At 37.7% G+C, this 24,988-nt stretch overlaps 1 protein-coding gene and 1 long non-coding RNA gene across 3 annotated transcripts in view; one reads left to right on the forward strand and one right to left on the reverse strand.

The window, feature by feature from the left end:
- Nucleotides 1–24,988, reverse strand: part of nell2a (neural EGFL like 2a) — a 96,693-nt gene that overhangs the window by 42,293 nt on the left and 29,412 nt on the right. The window contains exons 6-12 of the mRNA XM_039647932.2: nucleotides 23,724–23,796; nucleotides 23,561–23,643; nucleotides 21,772–21,900; nucleotides 18,098–18,200; nucleotides 15,579–15,670; nucleotides 14,442–14,547; nucleotides 12,430–12,558 (exon numbers count right to left, since the gene is read on the reverse strand). Coding sequence (XP_039503866.2) covers nucleotides 12,430–12,558; nucleotides 14,442–14,547; nucleotides 15,579–15,670; nucleotides 18,098–18,200; nucleotides 21,772–21,900; nucleotides 23,561–23,643; nucleotides 23,724–23,796 — 715 coding nt within the window. The remainder of the gene's footprint in view (nucleotides 1–12,429; nucleotides 12,559–14,441; nucleotides 14,548–15,578; nucleotides 15,671–18,097; nucleotides 18,201–21,771; nucleotides 21,901–23,560; nucleotides 23,644–23,723; nucleotides 23,797–24,988) is intronic.
- Nucleotides 6,898–9,598, forward strand: LOC148965096 (uncharacterized). Of its 2 annotated transcripts, none has more exons than XR_016150739.1 (5): nucleotides 6,898–7,162; nucleotides 8,273–8,391; nucleotides 8,499–8,654; nucleotides 8,952–9,051; nucleotides 9,235–9,598. It is a non-coding gene; the product is annotated as an uncharacterized LOC148965096 (long non-coding RNA). The 2 variants fall into 2 exon arrangements; XR_016150737.1 differs by lacking the exon at nucleotides 6,898–7,162 and adding an exon at nucleotides 7,804–7,963.

A 24,988-nucleotide genomic window follows, 5' to 3' on the forward strand; every position in this document is an offset into this window, starting at 1 on the left:
CTTTAATAGCGCGTCACAGTTATAGCAATGAGACGCATCATCTCTCCTTGGCATGTTATATTGAAAATATATGTTTTACAATTTGCGGTATGACGTTATCCATATGGCTCATCATAGACTAGCTAACCACAAAGCTAGCTAACGCCACGATCATCAGTCTGTTCTGTTGTGACTTTTTAAAATGCATTATCATATTATTTTAGTTAAAACTCACAAATAATTACAAATAACTAATGTCAGGGAAATGTTTTGTTGCGCGTTTCTGAAATAATTAAAAAATATACAACGGCCGATATATCGGAATATCGGCTTTTAAAACCAAAAAATATTTGTATCAGTATCGGCCTTCAAAATCTTTTATCGGTCGGGCTCTAATTTCAACTTTTTATGACTTAGTTAGTATGTCAAATTCAACTTACTCATTCTCAGAATTTAGATTTTTCTTCTTCTTCTCATAATTATGATTTACCAAAGCATGATTTTTGTCGCACTCATGGGATGAAGGTTTGACTAGTTACCATGAGTAGTGTGATGCCACTACACCCTCCTTCTGCTCCAGCTCTTTCTCAATCGATGGCCATTAAGAACAAGTGTCATTTATTAATTTGAGAGGATGTTTCTCAACAACTTGGTGCTTCTACTAATGATCCAGTTTGCAGTCATTAAGACCCACTCGAACACATGCAGAGGATCTAATGTCCTTCCTGGCCCACAGAAGAAACCTTAAATAATTAATGAGGTTTGGCACAACGACAAACACATGAAAAGGTGGCGTTGACGACTAGTCCTCTGAAAGCGTGACTATAGTCTCATTAACTCACTCTCACAGCCAATAAATCACGCCACTATCTGAAGAGCTTCTCTGGCATTCGGAGGCAAGAGCAATAAAGTGAATAAACTTCCCGGCGCCGCGGCGAGAACGAATAGACTCTGGCAGGCCGTATTAATCCTAATGAATTGTTTTGCCTCTTATAAAGCGCTCTTTTAACAGAAAACGAAGCTGTGCGACTCGTAGAGCGGGTGATTCCCGTCCCACGAGACCCAATGAGAATAGACTGACAACAGCCTCTCGTTTGTCATCAGACCGCAGCTCTCCGACAATCCCACATGGTGATCAATTCCCATTTACACCGCAGAAGTCTGGAGTTCAGGGAGGAAAAAAGAGATAAATTCGGTTTAAGATGCTAGATGGAGAACAGTAGATGGTTTTTTAGCTGGTCTAAACTGGTTGAGCAGCAAAAACCAGATTTAAACCAACCGGTTTAAGGCGGATTGGACTATGAATAGACTATGACTATGAAAGAAAGCAATAGCAACTTGATGAGAGTTTCATTGCAGCTTCAAAGAGCTTTAAACGACACCAGACGATGAATAAGGGTCTTATCTAGGACCCTTCGAGTCGTGACTCGAAAAAAGATTCGTTCATTTTGATAAACAGGAGAGTCACGAATGCTCATCACAGAACAGAGCAAGGCGAGCATTTGACTACATTTCTTTTAAATGAGCAATCGTTTCGCTAGATAAGACCCTTTTTCATCGTCTGGTGTCGTTTAACACCCTTTGAAGCTGCACTGAAACTTTCATTTGGACCTTGAACCGTTTGGTTCCCAATGAAGTCCATTATATGGAGAAAAATCCTGGAATGTTTTCATCAAAAACCGTAATTTCTTTTCGACTGAAGAAAGAAAGACATGGGGACATCTTGGATGACACGGGGGTGAGTAAATTATCAGCAAAAGTTTTTTTTTTTTTTTTAAGTGAACTACTTTAATGCCTTAATTAAAAAAATGAGGAAAAATATCTTTGTAAATGAATAATATATCATAAATTAATAAACTTTCTTCCTTAAAATACAGGGTGCATAAGTCAGGACACCCCTCTAAAGTCCCATAGAGGGGCAGATTTGTATTTTTCCAGGTTTTGAATGTTGATTATTTTCCTCATATTCTCCATTGTTGCGGCTCCTCTTTTCCCAGTCTGTCAGTAACGCTCAGTTTACTTCCTGTCTCTATGAAGCCCCTCATCCTTAAAAGCACACTCTGCTCTGATTGGTCAGCTAGAGCAGTGTATTATGATTGTGTGTTTGTGAAATGCCCCGCCCCTTTCCATAACCGCCAGTTTAATGCACTACTAACTAACTCAACCAGGCCACGCCCCTTTAATCTGCGTTTTAAATGAGTCATAAATATAGTGACGGGTTCGTTCGGGAAGAAACTCAAGACTAAAATCGAGGCTGTTATAGATAAAAACTGGATGTTTTCATGCTCAAACAGCAAAATTACTCACTAAAGAAAGATGAAGATAAAAAATCTGCTCTCTATTCTGACTGTTTCCGGGTGTTCAGCCCTACAATCTTCCTAAGCGTCAGGTTCAGCCGTCACTCTCATCTCGTCTAATTACGTTTGGGATTCAACTGCTCTTTTACAGTCAGCGCCAATTACCCCCGATCACCTACAGTCATTTCCTGCGCAGACCTGCAGGAAATGACATCGTGCACGAGTTCATGCCGCAATCAGCCTGTCAGTTAATGTACATGCTGCTTTTGATATATCTCATTTAAATGGCTTGAATAACTGCAAATTAACAAGGTGAACTCGAGCCTTCACAGCGTCAAGGACATCCAGCGATTCTGCGGGGTTTGAATGGATTGATCATGTGAGAAACACAGCAGATCTACGACAGAACCTTCTTTTAATCATCGCAGTTGTTTTAAAAACGATCATGTGACCCTGAAGACTGGAGTAATGATGCTGAAAATGCAGGAATAAATGACACTTTACTATATATTCACATAGAGAACAGCTGATTTACATTATAATAATATTTCACAATTTTTTCATATTTTTGATCAAATAAAAGCAGCTTCTTATCTACTGTAACTCCCAGTGAAAAGCATTAAACGGCTCCGTCTCGGTCTGGTATAATGAGGACACTCTTCGCCCTTCAGTCTCTCTCTCTCTCTCATGACTGAAACCTTTATTATGCGCCAGAGCAGCGTGAATCGCGCTGAGAACAGGCTTTTCTACAGGAGCTGGGCGTGTGTGTGTGTGTGAAAGAGAAGCTGTAGGAAACAGTTCAGTATTCCCTCGAGCTCACGCCCTACAACATCACGCATGAAATATTGAAACGGGACTGATCTCATCAGCACAGACGTGCGCTATTTTTATCTTGCCAATGCTCATGACGCCTTTAAAGAACCATGTAGCGCTTCTTGAGAGAGACTCCGTCTGCATAATGAAAAAAGGAAACGTGTTTCTGAATCTCCGGATGCTGGAGATCGCGAGACTACGACGGGAAAGTTGCGCCTTGTGGTGTTTGGGGAGTTTCAGTAACTAGAAGAAATTCCACAACAACATCATGGGTTTAATATCAGGTGATTTGATGATATTACATACGGCCTGATTTTTGACGTGTGTTTCAACTTCAAATATGTCTCACCAATCTCTCTCTCTCTATAAATTATTAGGCTAATTTACTAGCAACTTTTAAATAAACCTTAATAAATATAAAGAATTTACATAAAAGTATATAAATAAAAAATATATATACATATAAAAATTTTAATTAAAATATTAAATGAATTATGAAGTGAAAATATTTGATCATGTGACTGATGCGTTCACACTGAACGCGGATAGAGCATCTGTAGCGGGTGATTTCCATGTTAAGTCAATGTAAAGACGTGTTGACACGGGTCTGGAGGTCCTGCGGCGCGTTAGACGCGATTTCGTCTCATTCGCGCGTCCAGTTCGACTAGATTGAGTTCCATAGACAGTAAGTTGATTTCTCATTTCTGAACTATTGCTCAAGCGCGTTCTCTCATCACTGCTGGCGCTGCTACGTAAATATGCTAGGCTATCTCACGACCAATTCGTACGAGTGATTCAAAAGTGGCTAATTCGTACTAATTCATACGACCTCACTCGTACGAATTTGTACGATTTGTCTAAACCCACGTGACGGTTATGTTTAGGGGCGGGGCCAGGGGTAGGTCATTCGTACGAATTCATACGAATTGGCTAATTCGTAAAATATGTACAATTTAGCAAAATCGTACTAATTCGTACGAGTGAGGTCATACGAATTGTTACGAATTAGCCACCTCGTAAAATTCGTACTGGAGAGCCGAAAGTTACGGAACATTTCTTTATCCCAGAGCATCCTTAGATTGTTTCAATGGCATCATATTTTTCTCCATTGCATCGTATTACATTGAATCGCATCGCAATAGTAGTGAATCGTATCGCATCGCATCGCATCAGTAGCTGCTTATATGTATCTTTAATGTGTCGTATCGTTGGCTATGCATCGAGATGCGTATAGCATCGGCCTCAGCTATGGAGATGCACATCCCTATTATATATATTAGAGATGCACCGATATATCGGTCAATAATCGGTATCGGCCGATTAAAGCTAGCCTTTTCACTTCATAAATATATATGGTTATTTGCTTGTTTATTTATAAATATTATATATTTGACATTACATTTGTTTAAACTGTTATAATGTGAATGTAAATAAATTAATTATAAACAGTTTAAAACGATATTAAATATGTTTATTAAAATCTTTTATATGTATTAAAATTAATTAATTTTTTATATTTAAATACATGTGAAATAAATTAAAATCCATCAATAAATACACATTTATTAATATAAATTAATGTGAATTTATATATATATATATATATATATATATATATAATCTCCAAGATCTAAATTTATAAGAAAATAATCAAATAAGATGAAGCAACTTTAAAGTAAAACTTCTAAAGTATTTCATTTACATGAGTATTATACAAAAAATATGCATTACCATATTTTGATCATTTGTAATTAAATTTCTAGCAAAAAAACGAGATTCTAATATCTCCATGATTTCATTCATCCCGCCCAGCTGTGAAAACAACGTTTATTGTATTAAACAACCAGAATTTGCAAATGTTTTATGACACTATGACACTTTATGACACTAAAGGCAGATATTCTCCTCCAGGTAATGATGGAAACCTCAGCGCCAGGTGTTTCATCCTGACCAGCAAGGTTAAAAAGAAAGAGGTGACAAATGAGTGTGGAAGTGGGACACTGCTGGTGTATCCGTCTCACCAGCCAACGTTTCTGGGTTACACATGGCCTTTTTTTATTGTTCCTTTCTATTTCAAAACACATCCGTGCTTTGATTTCAACTCTCGCTGTCCCCCTTCCCGTCGGAGCGTCAAACTAGATCAGACAACGTCCAGGGGTGAGTTTCCCAAAAACATCGCTGGTCGCGAGTTCTGCCGCTATCAGCAGTTCAACAAGTCGCGCAAGAGCTCTAGCGTGTACGAACAAGCCGATGAGAAAAATAACATGAGAAATAGTCCACAGATGCCATGTGCGTGATTAATAGCAAAACATCTCGTGTTAATTAGATCTCAAACAGATTAATTAACCGTAGTTATTACTCCTCCATCTGCGTGACATCATTAACCAACGTGGAAACGCAATGAAAACGTGAACGACCAATTTGCGGGAGACAGTCGTTACTCGGAGACAGAGCGAGTTATGGTGTTAAACGGGAAACACACACTCCTGAACGTCTCCCTCGCTGTGACCCTGAACATTGTATAAGCATTATTTCCATGTGTCGCTGAACGCAAGAGAGACTCTCGGGAGCGTAAACGTCACATACTTTCGATTTTTCCCCGAGTCCTTCACATAAACGAAGTCCCGCGGGAATGTTTAGGAAGAACCGCGCGTCGAACTCGCTTTAAGCATGCGTGTCTGATAGCATCTTTAATTATTCACATCCGCCTAGTCTTTGATAATTACCTGCCCGGCCGAGCACGTGAGCACCGGCTGGGTCATCCGCGCGGGTTTATTTTTAGCCGGCGAGATGAACAGGTTTCATTAGAGATCCGACTGATGTGCGGGGAGGTGAGGTCCCCAGAAACACAGCCGGAGTCATTAGACATTCAACAAAAGTAGGCCATCCGAAGCTCGGCTCCCTCGGCTTTGAGAGGGGAAAGGAGGATGAGGAAGGTGGAGGGGAAAGACATTGATGACTTACTCACACACCCCAACGCAATGGCAGCCAATTAAGATGCCAAAGCAAGAGAGGAATCTGACGGATCCTAGTCGTGCATCAATAATGCCGCTTGGTTAATTAGTCATGAGCGTGAAAAAGAACACAGATAAGGGAGAATTCTTTATTTTTAGAGCTGTCAATCAATTCACAAATGTCACTGAATACATTATGGAATCACAAGATACAATGATTAATTAGTCAAACTAGTCGCATATCAGTCTGACAGATTATTTTGTGCTTTCTAGATGAGAAAAGCATCAATATATCGTTTTGATTTCATATTCACACAGTGATTTGTTCATGAATGTATACATGAAACTTTACTGTTTCAGCGCCGACTCGCGTAAACGTGACGGTCGGAAAATTTTTGTTTTTATTTATTACATTTATTTTATCAGTAATTTAGAATATGTTAATAGCGTATTAATATTATAACACTATTACCAACAATTTAGCAATCCCTAAAGTAGTAAAATCAAATAAAAATACACACACAATATATGCGTGTGTGTGTGTGTGATATATCTATATATGTGTATATATATACAATATATCTATGAAGAGTTCAGATGCAAAAGCCTCTAAATGCCATATGAAATTTTCTTCTTTAATGATGATTTTGATCAAACTTGTATATTTAAGTTCAGTAATTTCACTTAAATAACAATTAATAGGTAATTATCATTGCCATTTAAGTGAAATCACTGAACTTAAATATACAAGCTTGATAAAAATCATCATTAAAGAAGAAAATTTCAAATGGCACTTAGAGGCTTTTGCATCTGAACTCTTCATATACACACTGAAAAAAGTGATTTTGTCGAGTGGTAAATATAATCTGTGGAAACCATATAAAATGTACATGATTATTGCAGGCAGCCAACGAATCCTAAAGTAATGGGTAAATTCTACATATGCTACCCATTCATCAACAGTAAGAATCATCACATAGAAAAATGGAGTAAAATATACCCCCAAAACGTGAGTTTTTTGCTTTAAATTGCGCATGCGTAGGCCCGCGGTTTCTTTTTGAGTGAGTGTGGGCGACGCTGGATCCTCTCTCTGGCTGCCATCGAACAGCAGAAGTGAAGGTAAGCTATTAACATAGGAGTGCATATATATATTTTTAATTATGAGACATTACACTTCGCTTTTATTGGGCTTTCGTTTGTTTAACATGTCATTACTTGAAATTAAAGTTTGAATCTGTCGATGGCGTCACCATGGCGGAACACATCAAGCCGATGGTCGGCCGTTGGGCACAGATTTCAAAGTTACTATCAGATTTAATGTGATTACCTTGACAAATTATACATTATTAAACATATATAAGACTCAGGTTTCAGTATTTGACCACTGTTTCTGAGAAACTTATAGTGACCATATTAATTAATTTCAGGAGTATGCAATAAAAAACAGTCGATGGCGTTTTTAATATGAATTATGTGCGTCATTCATCCGCTCCCATTCATAAATACCTCTGTCGTCGTCATGACAGAGCTCGACCAAACAAGTGCTTTCAGCTCAAAAATATGCAGATTCTGAGAAATATTTATTGATTATCATAGGTTTCTGTCAGATTTATGTATAACGTTAGAGGAATTATATTTATTGAATACACCAAAATGGGCCGATGTAATCATAGCGCTGGATACTCCTCGGATGTAGTGTGTTTTCAATACACACTGGCAGCCGGCGGGCGTCGTGTGCACATAATTTATAACGCTACTATATCACGAAGAAGAGCCACATGACCTGTGACACCTGAAACCACAACAAAGTTTCCAAAGATCGCTGAATACTTGCAGATAACATGATTGCAACGATATATGACGCATTATTTGTGTTCTTCAAGCCATGCAGATAACTTCATAATATATTACATTTATAATGTAAGTTAATGTTAATCGATATAATCTTGATAGTCCAGAATACTATAAAATACAATATTTTATGTCCGGTTTTTTTATCCGAAGCCAAGTCAGATCACAGAAGGTTATTTAAAGCAATCGACATGCATTATAAAGTAATTTTGGAGCAAAAACATGGTTTTATAATCTCATAAATTGTAGTGTATTGATGTGTGCTAAGCTAACATGCTACCTAACCCTCAGAATGCACCTGCCATATATAGCTGTTAGATTTATGTTTTTTTTTTTTAATAGGATGTTTACTGAAATGTTTCTTTTTTTAATTTACAGTTGATAGCCTACAGTGTCAACAGAAGTGAAAACGGATCAAAGAAATTGAAGTGGTCAGCCTCAGCCCCTCTGTGGGTGTGTTTATTCTAAAGTGGCCAGCATTATTCACTGAAGCTCAGGTGAGAATTTCTTGTAATTTTTACTTACCACTAGTATACATTCATGTGAATACTATGAGAGCTGGTCTTTAATTTAAAATGTAAATTTTGGTCATTTAACTTCCTAGATCAAGGAGGAGTTTAGACGCATCACAACATATTCCTTGGAGGAGACATTCACACGGAAGCTTGATGAGTACTCACGAGGTCTTTTGCGGCTAATGCGCGCCAAAGGAGAAGTAGCTGGTTGCAAGATGTGTCCTCTGCTGGACACTTTAAATGACGTATGTAATTTAATTTTTTCACAAATATGTAATTATTGATATGAGTGAATTAAAACTAAAGTAATTTGTAAACAATTGATTTGTTGTGCGCAAAGTTGAGCTCCTTACCAACTTAAACCTTTTAACATCAATGTGTGAATTCGGCATTTATCAACCCAGCATTTATCAGGTGAAGGGGCAGTGTTCATTCTGGATAGGTCGCCAGTCTGTTGCAGGGCCGTAATTCGGTCTTAGTATATGTAAATCACTCCCCACTTCGCTAACATTCTAACATCACTAAATTGTATCTCCCTACAGACACAGAACATTGAGAAACATGAGATGCTGTTGTCTGCTGCCTCATTAAAGACAAGACTACCTTGGTGAAAATCAAGAAGATCTTTTCCATTACTACCAGGTATGTCATATTCATAACAGATTTTTGATTAACTCAAAGGATCCTCCTCTCTTCTTGTATCCACCTTCTCCTTTTGCCTTCCACTCCCCCTCTGCTCTCCTTTTAGATAAACTGAAATATATTGAAACAGCATCTTACATTAAATAAAAATGTGCATGCTTTTTGTTTGTTTTTTACATGTAGGAATGTGAGGACTACACAGACAAAAACATGAAGGTGATTGTGAAGCACAATGTCATGGCTGAGGAGGATCCAGATTTGTCTATTGTGATCGAGGGAAACCAAGTAATGGAATCACAGAGTTTAGATACAACAAAATGTGATTGGACTTCTTCCAGTACTGCTCTGATCTCCTCGCTTCTAGTTTCATTTTCTACTCTCTCCTCCTCCTAAAACAGCAATGTTTTATTATCCAACATTATTGAAACAACATTTGATAGTCCAGTGAGTTAACATGTTCATTACTTGAAATGTTGTGTAAAGTTATTGTGCTGCACTGTATTTTGAGTGTTTCATATGAATTTTTGGATTAAAAACATTGATCTGATGAACCATGTGAATGTCTTTATTGTGGTGGGGGGGGGGGGGGGTACATTTTACCTTCTCTGAATAAGTAATTAGCTTTGATTTGAATAGATAATTTTTACCTAATTTTAATGAGTAAGTAGCTGTTGATAAATGGAGGTAATTGTTACCCAATTTATGCAAGTATTTAATAGCTTTTTACTTCAGATAGTTTATACTCACTAATATGGATTAAATGTACCCCACCAAAGTCAATGCAAATTGTTACCTCACATTTTTTGGGTAAATTCTATAGATTACTTTTTACAGTGCATATACAGATATTTACAGTATATATATATACTGTAAATATCTATATATGAAGAGTTCAGATGCAAAAGCCTCTAAGTGCCATTTGAAATTTTCTTCTAGAATGGTCATTTTTTTCAAGCTTGTATATTTAAGTTCAGTAATTTCACTTAAATAACAATTAATAGGTAATCTTCATTGCCATTTAAGTGAAATTACTGAACTTAAATATACAAGATTGATAAAAATGATCATTTTAGAAGAAAATTTCAAATGGCATTTAGAGGCTTTTGCATCTGAACTCTTCATATGTATACAAAATTATCACATATTACATGTTGGCTAACATTAGCGTCCTATTGGAAGCATTTGCTTCTTTAATGATGACCTATTTTATGTCAACAGTTGATTCTGCAGCATTTTCCAATCCAATTATCACATGAAAAGCCATTATACACATGTCCTAGAACAATAATGTATATCCAGGAATATTAAAACTAGCCGGTGGCTAAATTCCTGTTCCTCATCTTTCTGTAATTATGATTCATTTCCCGCAGTGTGAGCGCATGTAAATGTCACGCGTGTTCTGCAGAAACACGGCCTGGAAAAGGAGCGGACTATCAGATCAGCTGACCAGGGGCGAGTTTCATCGTTCAGTCGGTGTTTCCCCGAAACCATCGTTACAACGAACATACGCAAGCAGCATCGCGGAGGAGTGTGTGTGAGCGACAGCATCGCAGAGGTATGTGTTTTGTCTGGGATTGATAGCAAAACATCTCGCGTTAATTCCATCTCATGCAGAGTCATTAACAGTAGTTATTATTATGATGACCAATTTGGGACGATATGGTTTCGGGAGACAGTCGTGACTCGCTAGTGGATGATAGTGAAGCAGCGGGTTACGGCAGTGTGTGTGATGACCCGTCCTTAAACCGAGACTCTCTGTGGTCATTAAAAATCCCAGGATGTCCTTTGGAAAAAGAGTAGAGGTGTAACTTCTGTCCATCACGGCCTCCTAATCATCCCCACATATACACTGATTGGCTTCATCACTCGGTGCAGTGTTGGGTGTAACTAATTACTAAGTAATTAGTTACTGTAATTTAATTACTTTTCCCTTGAAAATATAAAGTAAGGGATTACTCTTCATTTATCTGTAATTTAATTACAGTTACTTCTGATGTAATTGAGGTAAATACTGTGTATAGATCAATCCGATCTCACAGCGATTCGCATGCATTTTATGAGGTGTCTAAATATTACGACCGCAAAGTTGTAAAAAAAGTGTGAAATGTCATGAGATCAGACATAAAAAAATAGTGGGTTTAACATCAAAATGTATTGTCTGATGCTAAAAAGTATGTTTTTATAATGTAACCTTCTCCACCTTGGTCTGTTTAAAGATAATTCGTGCAATTTTATAGTATTTACTTGAAAGAATTAGGGTTGCCGCGGTGAGGAAAATTTCCCACCGGTTAATCGACGTGTGACAACACCGGTAATCCCGGTGTCACCGTGGAGGGCAGGGCGGGGGGGTTAAATAGCTTTTAAATGCGTGCGCGTTATACTTTCACTTTCGAAATAAGCGTCAATTGCTTGAATGGACAAAAAAACAACTCGCTGATAATACAACTTTTATTTATAGACTTTTATTAGCATAACGAACGAATAAAAATAACCCCATGCATAGGCTGAAAAAAGTGAAAATCGGCAAAATGTGGGCCCAAACAAATAAGAACCATAAAACGTTTATTAACGAATAAGAAAATAAAATAGGCCTAAATAAATTACACAAAGTTTAAATAAGATAAAACCAAATAAAAAGAGACGAATATAAAATAAAAACTTTAAAAAGGACCTTAGCCTACATAAATGCACTCTAAAAAAAAGTAAAACACTATAAATTGGCATTTATTAACATTAATATATATATTGGCCAAAATATTGCCAAACAGGCGCTTTTGCATTGCGTTTTGACACCAAATCTTCCGCCATTATCTTGCTTTTCTGTAATTTGACTCGTTCTCGTCTCCACACGTGCTAAATGGAATCCTGATGCTTGCTGATCTGTGACGTGACGGCACGCGTTGCGCAGTTCATTTTTAATTATAATGCTCTCTTCAGAACTAAATAATTGAAAATTATAATTTTTAATTAATTCAAATAAATATTTTAGCAAAAACGAATACTTTAAAAAAAAAAGTCAAGACATTGCGGTGTCACGGTGGGAAAGTGATGTCACCGGTGATGGGGCTTAAAACCGGTAACACCGTCAACACCGTCTATCGCGGCAAGCCTAGAAAGAATTAAAACAGAATCATGTCTATCCTTGTATTATTCAGCTGGTTGAGATTGATATGGGATTTTGAAAGTAATTAAGAGAGAGTAATTAGTACAGTAATCTAATTACATTGTTGAAGAGGTGATTAGTAACTAGTAATTAAGAGTAACCTACCCAACACTGGTTGTGTGTTCTGTAAAGCGCTTTGAGTACTCAGGAAAGCGCTAAATAAATGTGACGTATGATTATTACGGGAAACGCCCCCCGGTTGATTGACGGCTCACCTTCGCAGAAAGCGCCGTCCTCGCGTAGCGGCCGAAAGCCGTTCTTGCAGTTGCAACTGGCGCCGGCGTCCAAGTTCACGCAGGCCGAGTTCTCCGCGCACATGTTGTCCTCGGCGCAGAAGTCGTGACCTTTAACCCCAGAGAGAGGAGTCGGTAACACTTCACAATAAGGTTCATTAGTTAATGTGACATGAGAAATACATTTGGGTTACACTTTATTTTAAGCTGTCATTTTTACAGTGCAATTATATATCTAAGTACTGAGTAAAAACATGTGCTTACTATAGGGTTTGGGTTAGTTGCGTGTAATTATGCATAATTTACTGTTTTTACTATTGTGAGTACATGTAACATATGTAACAAGGACACTGTCACCTACATTTGTTACAGTATTTATTAATCTTTGTTAACGCAAGTTAATAAAAATACAGTCATTCATTGTTTGTTTATGTTAGTTGACAGTAGGGATGGGCAACGATTAATCGCGATTAATCGTATCCAAAATAAAAGTTGCGATTAATCGTATCCAAAAAGAAAAATGTGTTATTAATATATCAAATATTTATATTTATATATAATATTAATTGTGAATAAATATATATAAAATATATACATGCACATATTTCTTAAATATATACATGCATGTGTGGGTATCTATATATACAAATTAATTATACACACTACACACACATATAGACGAATCCGGCGAAACTACCGGAAGTAAGCGGGCGCCATTACTGAGCTGTTGCTGGGTAGCGTTGCGCCATTGCCTCCTATTGTTTTAGTTGCAACTTGCGTCCACTGGAATAAACAGCTCGCGGTTTACGACTGTCACTAACGTTACAACGTTAGCCCTTGTATAATGTCGAGTGGGTAAACAGTTTCCGTTATAAATTGTTTTAATGGTGGCAGTAAAATTTCAATTTTGAAGCGAAAACATTGTGAATACCCCGGGTCGACTGCCCCTGTCTGGTGCCGTACGGTTTACACAGATTTCCTGGGCGAGTACAAGACGCGGACATTCGCGTATAATAACAATTATTTAATGACATAAGTAAAAATATATAATAAATGTGTGATATAGTGATCAGCAAAATCTCCTCTCTTGTTATTTTTTCTATTCAATTTACATGCTATGGTCATTAAATGGCTTTCCTGAGCTGAATGTAACGTTATGTGACATAATTGTTCTCCTGCTGTTATATTGACTTCTTTCCATGGTTTAAAAACAGTAGTTGGTCGATATTATACATACTTTCTAGCTGTAACGTTACCTTACCCATGCCCGTTGCAATGTGAAAATGAGATAAATAATGGACACAAATGAAAAACATGAAATTGTTTATTTGATTTCATTTATTTATTTATTGTTGCCAAATGGACAGATCTTTTTTTAGTTTCCTCGGTAGCAAACGTTAGCCTAGCTTGCTTGCCAAGCTATTTTCATAAATAATCTGTAAGATCGTTTGTACCTTCATCTGTGACTGGAGGCCAATGTCTAACATCATCAACCCATCAAGTCTGCCTGGCTGTAGCTGTCATCGAGGGTGCGTTATCACCTTATCTCCGAGGTTTGTTTACATACTGGTGCATATGTCTATGCCGGTGTAACAGCTCAGTAATGGCGTCGCCACAAGATGGCAGCCTACACAAGAACGCTCGTCGGATTCGTCTATCTTATGTATTATCGCATCCTTTTATTTTGGATGCGATTAATCGCGATTAATCGTTGCCCATCCCTATGACAGTGCATGACTAATGTTAACAAGATTAACAAGTAAATATTGAACAATGATTACCAAATGCTGCAGTTCATTATTAGTTCTTGCTACATAATGTAGTTAACTAATGAACCTTATTGAGTTGGATTTATATTGATGAATTTATGCTACTAGAAACACTAAAGGTCAGCCAAAGGTCAAACTAATTACACCGATCATTGTGTTTTCTGTAACAATCATCAACTTTGAAAAGAGTTTTCCGCACACAGAATGAAACAGATTGTTCCGTACCTCTGCAGACTTTGCAGCATCGGTCTGTGAGTGAGATCTGATTCGCTTCAGCACAGGACAGCTGAGGACAGTCTTCAGCGTTCGGGACTCTATGCATCGTGCGATCCTGAAATAAATCATAAATAATAGAAAAAAAAACTGTATTGAGTTCTTTTACGCGAAATGATGTCGAAATGCCTGTTCTTGTACGTCTTAAATGACCATAAAGAGTTATACGTGTCTGTTTTTCATGGTGAGATGTGCTTTTGCGTTCCCCGTGGAAACTTTGTGCTCGCTTGCAAAACTAAAAAAGCGAATGCAAAGTTTCTCGGGGAAACGCAACACATTTGCGAGAGAACGCAGGATTATGTTTATTTCCTCCCATCTCATATTTTTGTTTCATCACCATATGCTTTTAGAGTCAGATCCACGGCAGGTCTTAAAGTGACAGCCGCCTAATAAACCTGTTTGTTAATGTTAATCACGATACAATAACATTTGTAGCTTTAATAAGGATTAATCTATATATTTTGGCAGAGGAAGCAAAAATCTGACCTGGCCTGGCGTAGAAAAAAATCCATAAAAATACATGTAATTGATTGAAAGTGCGTATATGTGTGTATATATATTTATTTATACAGGTGGAACTCGAAAAAATAGTTCATTTATTTCAGTAATTCAACTTAAAAAGTGAAACTAATACCTTTTTCCTGGGGTTTTCATAAGCTGCAGTCCATAATCATCAAAATTATAACAAATAAAGGCTTAAAATATCTCACTTTGCAATGAGCCTATATAACATATTAGTTTCACCTTTTAAGTTGAATTACTGAAATAAATGAACTTTTGCACAATATTCAAATTTTTCGAGTTTCACCTGTATACACTTTACAATTTCTAAAACATTAAATATATTTGTTTAATTAAAATATATATTTTTTAAATATAAAAATGTGATTATATACATACATATATTTATAATATTTTTTATAAAATATTAAGGGTGTCTATATATATATTTGATGTTAATATGTAACTTAAAACAATATATAAAATCAAATCTATATTATATACATATATATATTATACATACATACATACATATTACTATTATTTTCTGTTATACTAATACATAGGAGCAGTTGTAAAGAGGTGTACCCTGCACTCAAACAGCTGGCAGAGTCCAGAGGGATGATGAACAGCACAGCGTACTCCTTCCGCCAGCGTCTGCTCCGAAAACAAGCACATCGCTGCAGAAACAACCAAACAACCATAAACAAACACGCTGATACACTCCTCCATATGCACACACACACCTGCAGGCGGCCATCCGGATACTGACACCAACCAGCATATTCTCTACTGCTTTTCCACTGTTTTTGTTATAACAGTAAAAGTGATTTGGGTCCAAAACAACATTAAGGCTTGTTCACACACCAAAGAACTAGAACTAGATTCTAAAAATATATAGCTATAACGATAACACATAAAAACAATATCGTTGGAATCACTTTCAAAGCGATCTGATGAATGCTAAAAACATTGACAGCCAATCAGAATCCATCGGGCATTTAAAGTGACAGGCGATTTAAAGTAACTGGTGTGGACGATAATATAGTTATCAATCTTGGTGTGAACGAGCATTTAGACCCCATCGACTTTCACCATCGAGTTTTATTTGCATTGTGCTTTTACAGAAATTCATATGTTTTTAATACCTTAATGCCTCACATTGAGCAGTCTAGAAACGGGTGATAGTGCCGTTTACATTCGGAGATGATATAAACCATTAAGCAAATGAGATTTACTTTATGTGAGTCTATGTAAGTTTTGAGTCTGACACATTTTCAAAACATTGTATTTTATGATCCATACAAGAACTAAAGTCCTACAGGTTTTGTCATGAGTAAATGATGAGGACTAAAACTGTCCTTTTAAGCTCACTTTACTTTATTCAAATGATAGTTAGAGTTTGAATATTCGTAAAGTTTCAACCCAAAGCATGACGTGACTCAGCAGAAGTCTGTCAGCAGGAGAAACGCTACGGTGTGGAAACCTGGAGCTGAACAAAACCACAAACAACGATGATTACAAGACGTCTGAGGCGGTAATTGCTCCCAGGACAGCAATTATTTCCTCATCTGACTTTAAATACGACACAACTTACTGACTAAACGCCACGAGAACCTTACTTAGAAATTACATGAATCGTTTCTGCTGTTTGCTACAACAATAACCAATGATTCACTCAAATCATGTGTGTTTTTGAGACGAGGTGAGCTGTTATTTTACTACGTACGTTTTCTTAAGGAAATATCTTCCCTTATTTAGAAAATCATCATTAGGCAATAAACATGTCTTTAACAGTAATTACACTGAGAGAATTGTATAATTAAAGCTGTAGTAGATCATGCATAATTATTTAATTCCTCCTCCATCATATATAAACTCCTCCTCCATCATATATAAACTCCTCCTCCATCATATACAAGCTCCTCCTCCATCATATATAAGCTCCTCCTCCATCATATATAAGCTCCTCCTTCATCATATATAAACTCCTCCTTCATCATATATAAACTCCTCCTCCATCATATATAAACTCCTCCTTCATCATATATAAGCTCCTCCTCCATCATATATAAACTCCTCCTTCATCATATATAAGCTCCTCCTTCATCATATATAAACTCCTCCTTCATCATATATAAGCTCCTCCTCTATCATATATAAACTCCTCCTTCATCATATATAAACTCCTCCTCCATCATATATAAACTCCTCCTTCATCATATATAAACTCCTCCTTCATCATATATAAGCTCCTCCTCCATCATATATAAACTCCTCCTTCATCATATATAAGCTCCTCCTCCATCATATATAAACTCCTCCTTCATCATATATAAGCTCCTCCTCCATCATATATAAACTCCTCCTTCATCATATATAAGCTCCTCCTCCATCATATATAAACTCCTCCTTCATCATATATAAGCTCCTCCTCCATCATATATAAACTCCTCCTTCATCATATATAAACTCCTCCTTCATCATATATAAGCTCCTCCTTCATCATATATAAGCTCCTCCTCCATCATATATAAACTCCTCCTTCATCATATATAAGCTCCTCCTATTTTTTGTAACTTCATGCTGCTCCTATGCGAAGGCTAACTCAGACACGGTTAAAACGAGGGGATTTTTGCTGCAGAAATGAGCGCTAACTCAGAAATTAGCATGGATATAAACTATGACTAATAATACAGCAGGGTCATCTTCACTTCTTAATTATAACTGAATAAATTAGCTGTGACGATAATGACCCATATCAAAACACCGGGCTCATCAGACGAGGATATCGCGTTTATTCCTCAGTATTGAACATGAGGGCAGAATTACAGACTGTAGTTCATATAGTTCATATACAAAAAATGTTTTATCTATAAAGTGGCTCGGGACTTTTAAAATGAAATGTGCATTTGCATAACCCTCACAGGGCTGAGTGTTTATTGGCTTGTGATAAATAATTCATTTGAATATGTAAATGTGCTGCTTGACACCACTGGAGACGGAGTGTGGGTGTAGCTTAGCAACGCAAGTGTGTGGTCAGTTGTCAGGCAACCCTGTGGAGGAGGTTGTAAGGTGTGTGTGTGTGTGTGTGTGTGTGTACTCACACAGGCACTCTTTGCAGCAGGATCCTGACACATACGCCGGGGTCGTACCATCAGGACACTCGAGCGGGGGACACACAATCTTCTCACAGCGGACGGTCCCGTTCTGCAAAAGTTCAGACAGTCAGTCAGTGCTGGTGGATCTGATGGTGAGAGCTTGTAGTAACTGAAATAATGCTGAGCAGGTTCAAAGTTGTTAAACTACAGTCAAGATGTCGTTTTGTAGTTTGCTTTAGTACAATTAAAACTGCAACACAGTGATTCCTGCAAGAATGACCCTGATTTGTGTAATGATTCGATAAAAAAATGTAGCTAAATGATTCAGAAAATGATTTGGCAAATTAATTTTTAAACGATTGCCGAAATGATTGACTAAACGATTAATTCAGTTATTTGCTGAAAGATTGTCTAAATGATTCACAAAATATTTCGCTACACGATTCCTTAAAATTATTTGCAAATTGTTAAGCTAAATGATTCGTTAAGCACATGGCGAAATTATGCAATTAAATGCAACTTTTAATTATGCAACGAAATTTTGCATTAAATGATTCATAAACAATTGCTTTAGAGAATTGCAAAAGATTCCCTAAATGATTCACAGAACGATTCTATAAACGTAAAACTATAGCTATAATAATCATAATATAACTATAATATTATATATTAATTAAATAATATTTAATGTTTCACTAAATGAATAACTAAATAAATCAGACTAATAATAAATCAAATTTATTTTATTTTATTTAATAAAATTGTGTAAGATACGACTTTAAGAAATATACCTTGAATTTAATTCATTTTTTTTAAAGCCATTGGCAAATACCGGTAGTTGATTTATTTTTTTTTTAAAAAAAGATCAAATAGAATAAAATAAAATAATAAATTTTATTATTTTCTTGAATTCTATTTGATTTCATTTTTGAATAAGTCAACTATTTGCCAATGGCTTTGAAAAAATAAATTAAATTCAAAATATATTTCTTAAAAAAGTCGTCTCTTACACAGTTTTACTTCTCAAGTCAACTGATGTTGTTTTAATGATGCATTTCAATATGTAATGATAATTGTTAATTGACTAGAACATGAGAAAGAAAAACACATTAGTCTAGTTACTCTGTGACATACAGTATAGCACGTATATTCATTTTTCATAGATTTCCGAGCCTCACAGAGAACTGGCGTCTCCCTAAAGCATGACATCCGTCACTTTAAGCCAAATAGAGATAATGTTCCTTCACAAACATCTGGATCAGCTGGTAGTTTCACTGGAACGCCTGTCTCATCCGAACCGAGAGCAGTGTGTTAGGACACATCGAGCGCATTTGAGAGCAGCTAGCGACTAGCGTCTGTCGCAGGAGGAGCGCAGGGACTTCTAAAGATAGGACAGAATCCCTCCGTCTGTCACTTTGCATTCGCCACAATATTCATCTTACTCGCAGATAATAAATGTATAATGAGTGAGGAAGAAAGAAGAGAAACCTTTCAGTGTGTTCCCTTTGACACGATACACAACCGTGTTTACATTAGCCTCGCTACACGTTTAAGTGGAACGTTCTGTTGCGTCTGACCTTTGAGACGACATGTAAATCTCGCTGCCTTTCCCAGTGTTTACAGAACAAGCACACCGCTAATAAGATAATTGCACACTGCTTGATTGGGGGTGCGCTGCCTGATTAAACGCCATTCAACCAGTAAAGCTTGGTTTGTAGACAACATGAACATTTCCGTGGGATTTTTACATGTTTTTGTCCATGAATATATGAAGCATTTTCAAGCACAAGATGGCGCTACTTAGCACACCAGCTAATTAGCTAGACAGAAGAATTGCTAATTAGCTTGTAGCTAATTGGGCTTGTATTTTGTATTTTCACATGCTTTTAAAGAAATTCAGTATTTTTGAAGCCCAATGTGGGCGGAGCCGGAGTCGCCATCTTGGCTACGGTTAAAGGTTCTCTGAGCGATCCTGGGTGTTGTTGACATTCGGAATATTTTCAAACAAATCGGAGGCTAGCTAGACCCTCCCTCCTCCGCATCTAATCTCCTCCCCCTCCCTTCCGTGCTTCCTGAAATAATTGTGAACGTGCATTTCTAGCTAATTATATCCTTGTGTGGGTTTGGCGAACATAAGCGTCAATTTAGAAGAAAAAAAAACAATTTAACGTTACCCACCTGTCCAGCAAAAACAGAGCAACCTGAATGTCGGACTGGAAGCCCTTCTGCCGCCGGAGTTCTAAAGCTTTGCTACCGATGTAAATTCGGAACTTCGCACGTTCTTTATCCGACTCCTTCTTTTTAATTTGTTCCTCAGAACGACGTCTCTTTGGTCGTGTTTCGGCCATTTTTCAAACTTCCCTCTTATGCTTCTCTCTCCTTCACACACACGCGCACTAACCCCCCAGACCCACCCTCAAATACTTCTTGCCAGTGATTGGCTGGAACACTGTTTGTTAGGTTTCGTGGTCCGGGTGAGACATGATTGTTTTTGTTGCCGTTTGTGGAGCCTGTGGTGTCTACAGAGACCGCGTTTTTTTACAGTGTGTTTAGGGGACAGGCAGCTAGCCGATAGTGAGGAGATGTTTGATGTATGTGACAAAAAATGTTTTGGCCCCACATCGCTTAGAGAACCTTTAACTCCCTGAAAAACGACAGTGTGCAGCAAGGCGGATTAGCTGAGGTGACGTGACGCTAACGCACAGCAGACAAACGGCTAGAAGTGACATCAGCGGCAAATGGCCACACCCTTAATTATGCAGAACTTTAAGGTTTAATATAATTTAAAAGGATGAGTTATAAAAATATTCACCCCCCTCACAGACGTGATTGTGTTGACACGCGGAATAAAGATGGAGGGTAGGAGTGAAGAGTGCAATGTACGAGATGGAGGAAAATCCAAAATCGAAACATATGTTGGACGTGATCCTTACGTTATGAAGAGGACCGATTTTCAATCCGATTGACCGATTGCCATCGAGGCTGTAGATATCAGCAACTAACTCGTCTTACAGACATACTTTGACTTTACAAAGTTCGGAAACTGGTACGTTACACAAACAGCCACATAAGTGTATTTAAACACCTGAATAATGTAATTATAAGCCACATAAATAATGTATTAACTCACATTTGACGAAGTGATCACCGCACACGCACACAGGCATTTTCCCATTCGGCTCCTCCCGACCGCAGACGTGGGTTTGCAAGGTGTTTTTCTGCCAATTTCTTGTATTTTCCCCCCTTATGAACAACAACTTTTGGCACACGATAAAAACTCCTTGTGTTTTGATCGATTTGAGCAACCATAAACGACGCGAAACATAGGCATTTTGAGTGTGTTATAGTGCTTCCTAATGTAGAAAATCACTTCCTGCCTTCCATCTGCTTTTCGCGCCATGGCAACGCAGTGGCGTGACGTGACGTGAAAAAAAGCTATTAGCGATTTATACCAAAACCACTTTTTGCACCAGACTATAAACATGTTTATTTCCACAGTAAAGTCGAGCATTTTAACATGCGGGTCTATGGGAGTGACTCTCTTCTGCAGCCGGTCTCTAGTGGCCAGTGGAGGAACTGCAGTTTGAGTCACTTCAGTGTGGGATTCAGAGAGAGACCAAAGGTTGGCGCTTGCTTGGTGTAAACGTTCTTGCAGAAGTATATATCAGTGTTTGACTCACCGAGCACGTGCAGTTCTTGCACCCGTCGGTCCACGTCTGCTCCTCTCTGTAGGTCACTCCCTTCACGTGACACGTTCTCTCGCAATAACACGAATCCAGACCTTTCATCTTCTCCTCGGCCAGAGAGAGCTGAGAAGAAAAGCACCCCACCTCAACTTAATTACACTCCATTTCAGGCAGAAAACAGATGAGCAAACGCCCGTACTTGATTGATCATTTGCGATCGGCTGTTTGCATTTTTCATTAAGCCGGAGTTGTTTGGACACGCTCGATCAGAGGAGTTTCTCCTCATCAGCACCAGAGTTTTGTGCAGTTGGCAGCTGTGAGTTATTACAACAACATAAACAAGCCTTTAAATTCATAGCACAGACGCAGCACAGATGTTCTCGAAAACTGGGCTCGGATTCATCTGTCAAACAAAAACAGGAAAGACCAGGACTGAGACGTTCAGTTGAGTCGAGCATACTTTCCAAAGAACCAAAGGAGATCTAGAACTATAATTATTAGATTTAAGTTGGTACGTCAACTGCTGTAATTGTAGCTTTTTATACAATTTACAATAAATATATACAGATACTACAGGTAAATGGTGAAACTCATATATTATATAGACTCATTACATGCTAAGTGAGATATTTCAAGCTTTTATTTATTATAATTTTGATGATTATGGATTACAGCTTTAAGTCAAAATTAGAATATTATGAAAAGGTTTTCATATCTGTAATCCATAATCATCACAATTATAAGAAATAAAGGCTTGACATATCTCACTTTGCATGTAATGAGTCTTAGTTTGACCTTGAAATAAACAAACTTTTGCACGATATTCTCATTTTTAGAGTTTCACCTGTACATTAGATGATATTAATGCCGAATATTAGAAATGCCTCCTATATACACTAAAAAAAATTGGAGTGGGAAACAAATTTCTAAGAAACAACTACACACAGAATTAGAAGTGAAATATTTTCGTAGAAAGACTTAAGGTCATCGCACACTGAGTCCGAAATCCTCGTACGAAATTTTTGCACGTTAAAAAATAAATACGACCTCGCGTTTACACACCGCCTCCGAAACTTTCGTCCGTCATGAAAAAATTCAAATCGGGTTCGATTTTCGGTGTTTTTCGCATCTGTAGCAAGCATTTCGAGAGGTGTTTTGACAACTCAAGGCCACCGAATGACGAATACGAAAAACGCGTACGAAAATTTCTGACTCGGTGTGCAAGAACCAAAAACCAACAACCACAACAAGCGGTTTGTGTGAGAAAACGAACAGTATTTATATAGTTTTTACCGATCTGAGGGGGCGGGCGCTTTGTGGCTGTGGTAGCAAGAGGTAAAAACGATATAAATAATTGTCGTTTTCTCACACAAAACGCTCGTTTCGTGTCTTAGGCCATCAATGTGTACTTACATTTACGAGTCATTAAATCATGTTTAATCTGGACTTCTCTGTGCATGCTCTTTGAGGTGGTGACCATTGACCTGCATTATATGACTGACAGAGAAGAACGGTTTGACCTAAAAATATCAAAATTGAAAATACTGTGGAACCAAAGACACCTACATATTGGATGCCCTTGAGGTAAGATAAAACATATCAAAAATCAATTTCAAAGTGGAGATTCCACATTTAAAATAAGAGCAAACGCGTGTTTTGGAGAGACATGACTTTAATTAAGAGAGCAATAAGCTTTAATTAATTATTCCGATATAATTCCGATTCACATTCCAGCTGATGAAATGAAAATAAGACCGTAATTCAGTGATTTAGAGTTGTTCACCTTGCTGGAGGTTTTGGCCAAGATGTCCTGAAGCTCCATGATCTTCTGCACGAGTCCATGAAAGTCGTTGCAGGTCGGACAGGCTAAGAAAGAGACGTAAATGAGATGCGCTTGTCATCATAACGGAAGGACTAAACCAAGTTTAGTGATTGACGGCACGTACTGCGGTTGAGGTCCGGGCATTGTGTGATGAATCCTTGAGGCATTACAAGGATCTGGAGGTCTTGCATCACTCCCTGCATGAAAAACACACGGCCATCAGTTAAAAAAATATATCCGACTGTCCGTGACGTCACCCAAATGTTTCTGAAAAAAGCCCAAAGTGGGCGGAGTCATAACCGAAAATGTGCGGATTAGCTGAGGAGACGTGACGCTAAAACACAGCAGACAAACGGCTAGAGCGGCAATCCACCTGTCACACATTTTAATTATGCAGAACTTTAAGGCTTAATATAATTTAAACGGATGAGTTATAAAAATATTCACCCCCCTCACAGTCATCATGAAGGACAGAATTAGCTCTAAAGGCTAAAACCGATTTTTGCACCAGACTGTAAACATGTTGATTTCTGCTGTAAAGTCGAGCATTTTAACATGCGAGTCTATGGGAGTGACTCTCTTCTGCAGCCGGACTCTAGTGGCCAGAGGAGGAACTGCAGTTTGAGTCACCTCAGTGTTGATTTCGAGAGAGACTGGAAGGTTGCCGGTTAAAACACACATTTAGATCAGAGCAGAGATGAATCAGGCACATTCATTACATTTAATGGCACTTTGCATGGCATTAAAATAAAATTGAGAGTTTATTCAACAAGCACTTAGCAAATGAAGACCTCGAGCCGCTCTAATAAATAATGCGCATGCATGACGTTCTGACCCAAAAAGAAAAATGTGCTCGGTTATTAACACGGAAAGTAAGGAATTCCCCTCAATACAGTCACCAGTCCTTAGGCAGTGCATTATGGGTAAAATCCTGAAATTGTGGCTTTTAGATGTTCAAGGCTGCTTTTATTTGCTTGGCAGAATATGAACAGAAAGCTTAAAACACTATTAAGAGAGCAGAAGGACAGGCGCGGATGAGTCTGACCTTTTCCCAGGACATGTTCTCCGGATTAGCACCTGTTAAGCCATATTGCTTTTCTCATAGTTTCGATTTGCGGTTTATATTTAGAGGTTTCTATCCCCGTGTCGAATCAAACTTGCGCATTTTATTCAGGATTCAGTCCAACTGATGCCGGATGCCATGTGGAGATTATCCTTTATTATAATCAGCATGATCCGGAGGTGTGTGAGGGAAATTAATGCAAAACACTAGTATGTCAAAATCAACACATTGACAGCTTCCAAAACCTAATCATTTATGTTTTATAAAAGCCTGTATGGTTCTGAAGTTGTCAACACATCAATATTAAGAGTCAAGGATGCAATAAA

Source organism: Pimephales promelas, chromosome 25 (assembly GCF_988280905.1).
Source record: "Pimephales promelas chromosome 25, fPimPro1.hap1.1, whole genome shotgun sequence".
Taxonomy (NCBI): Eukaryota; Metazoa; Chordata; class Actinopteri; order Cypriniformes; family Leuciscidae; genus Pimephales; species Pimephales promelas.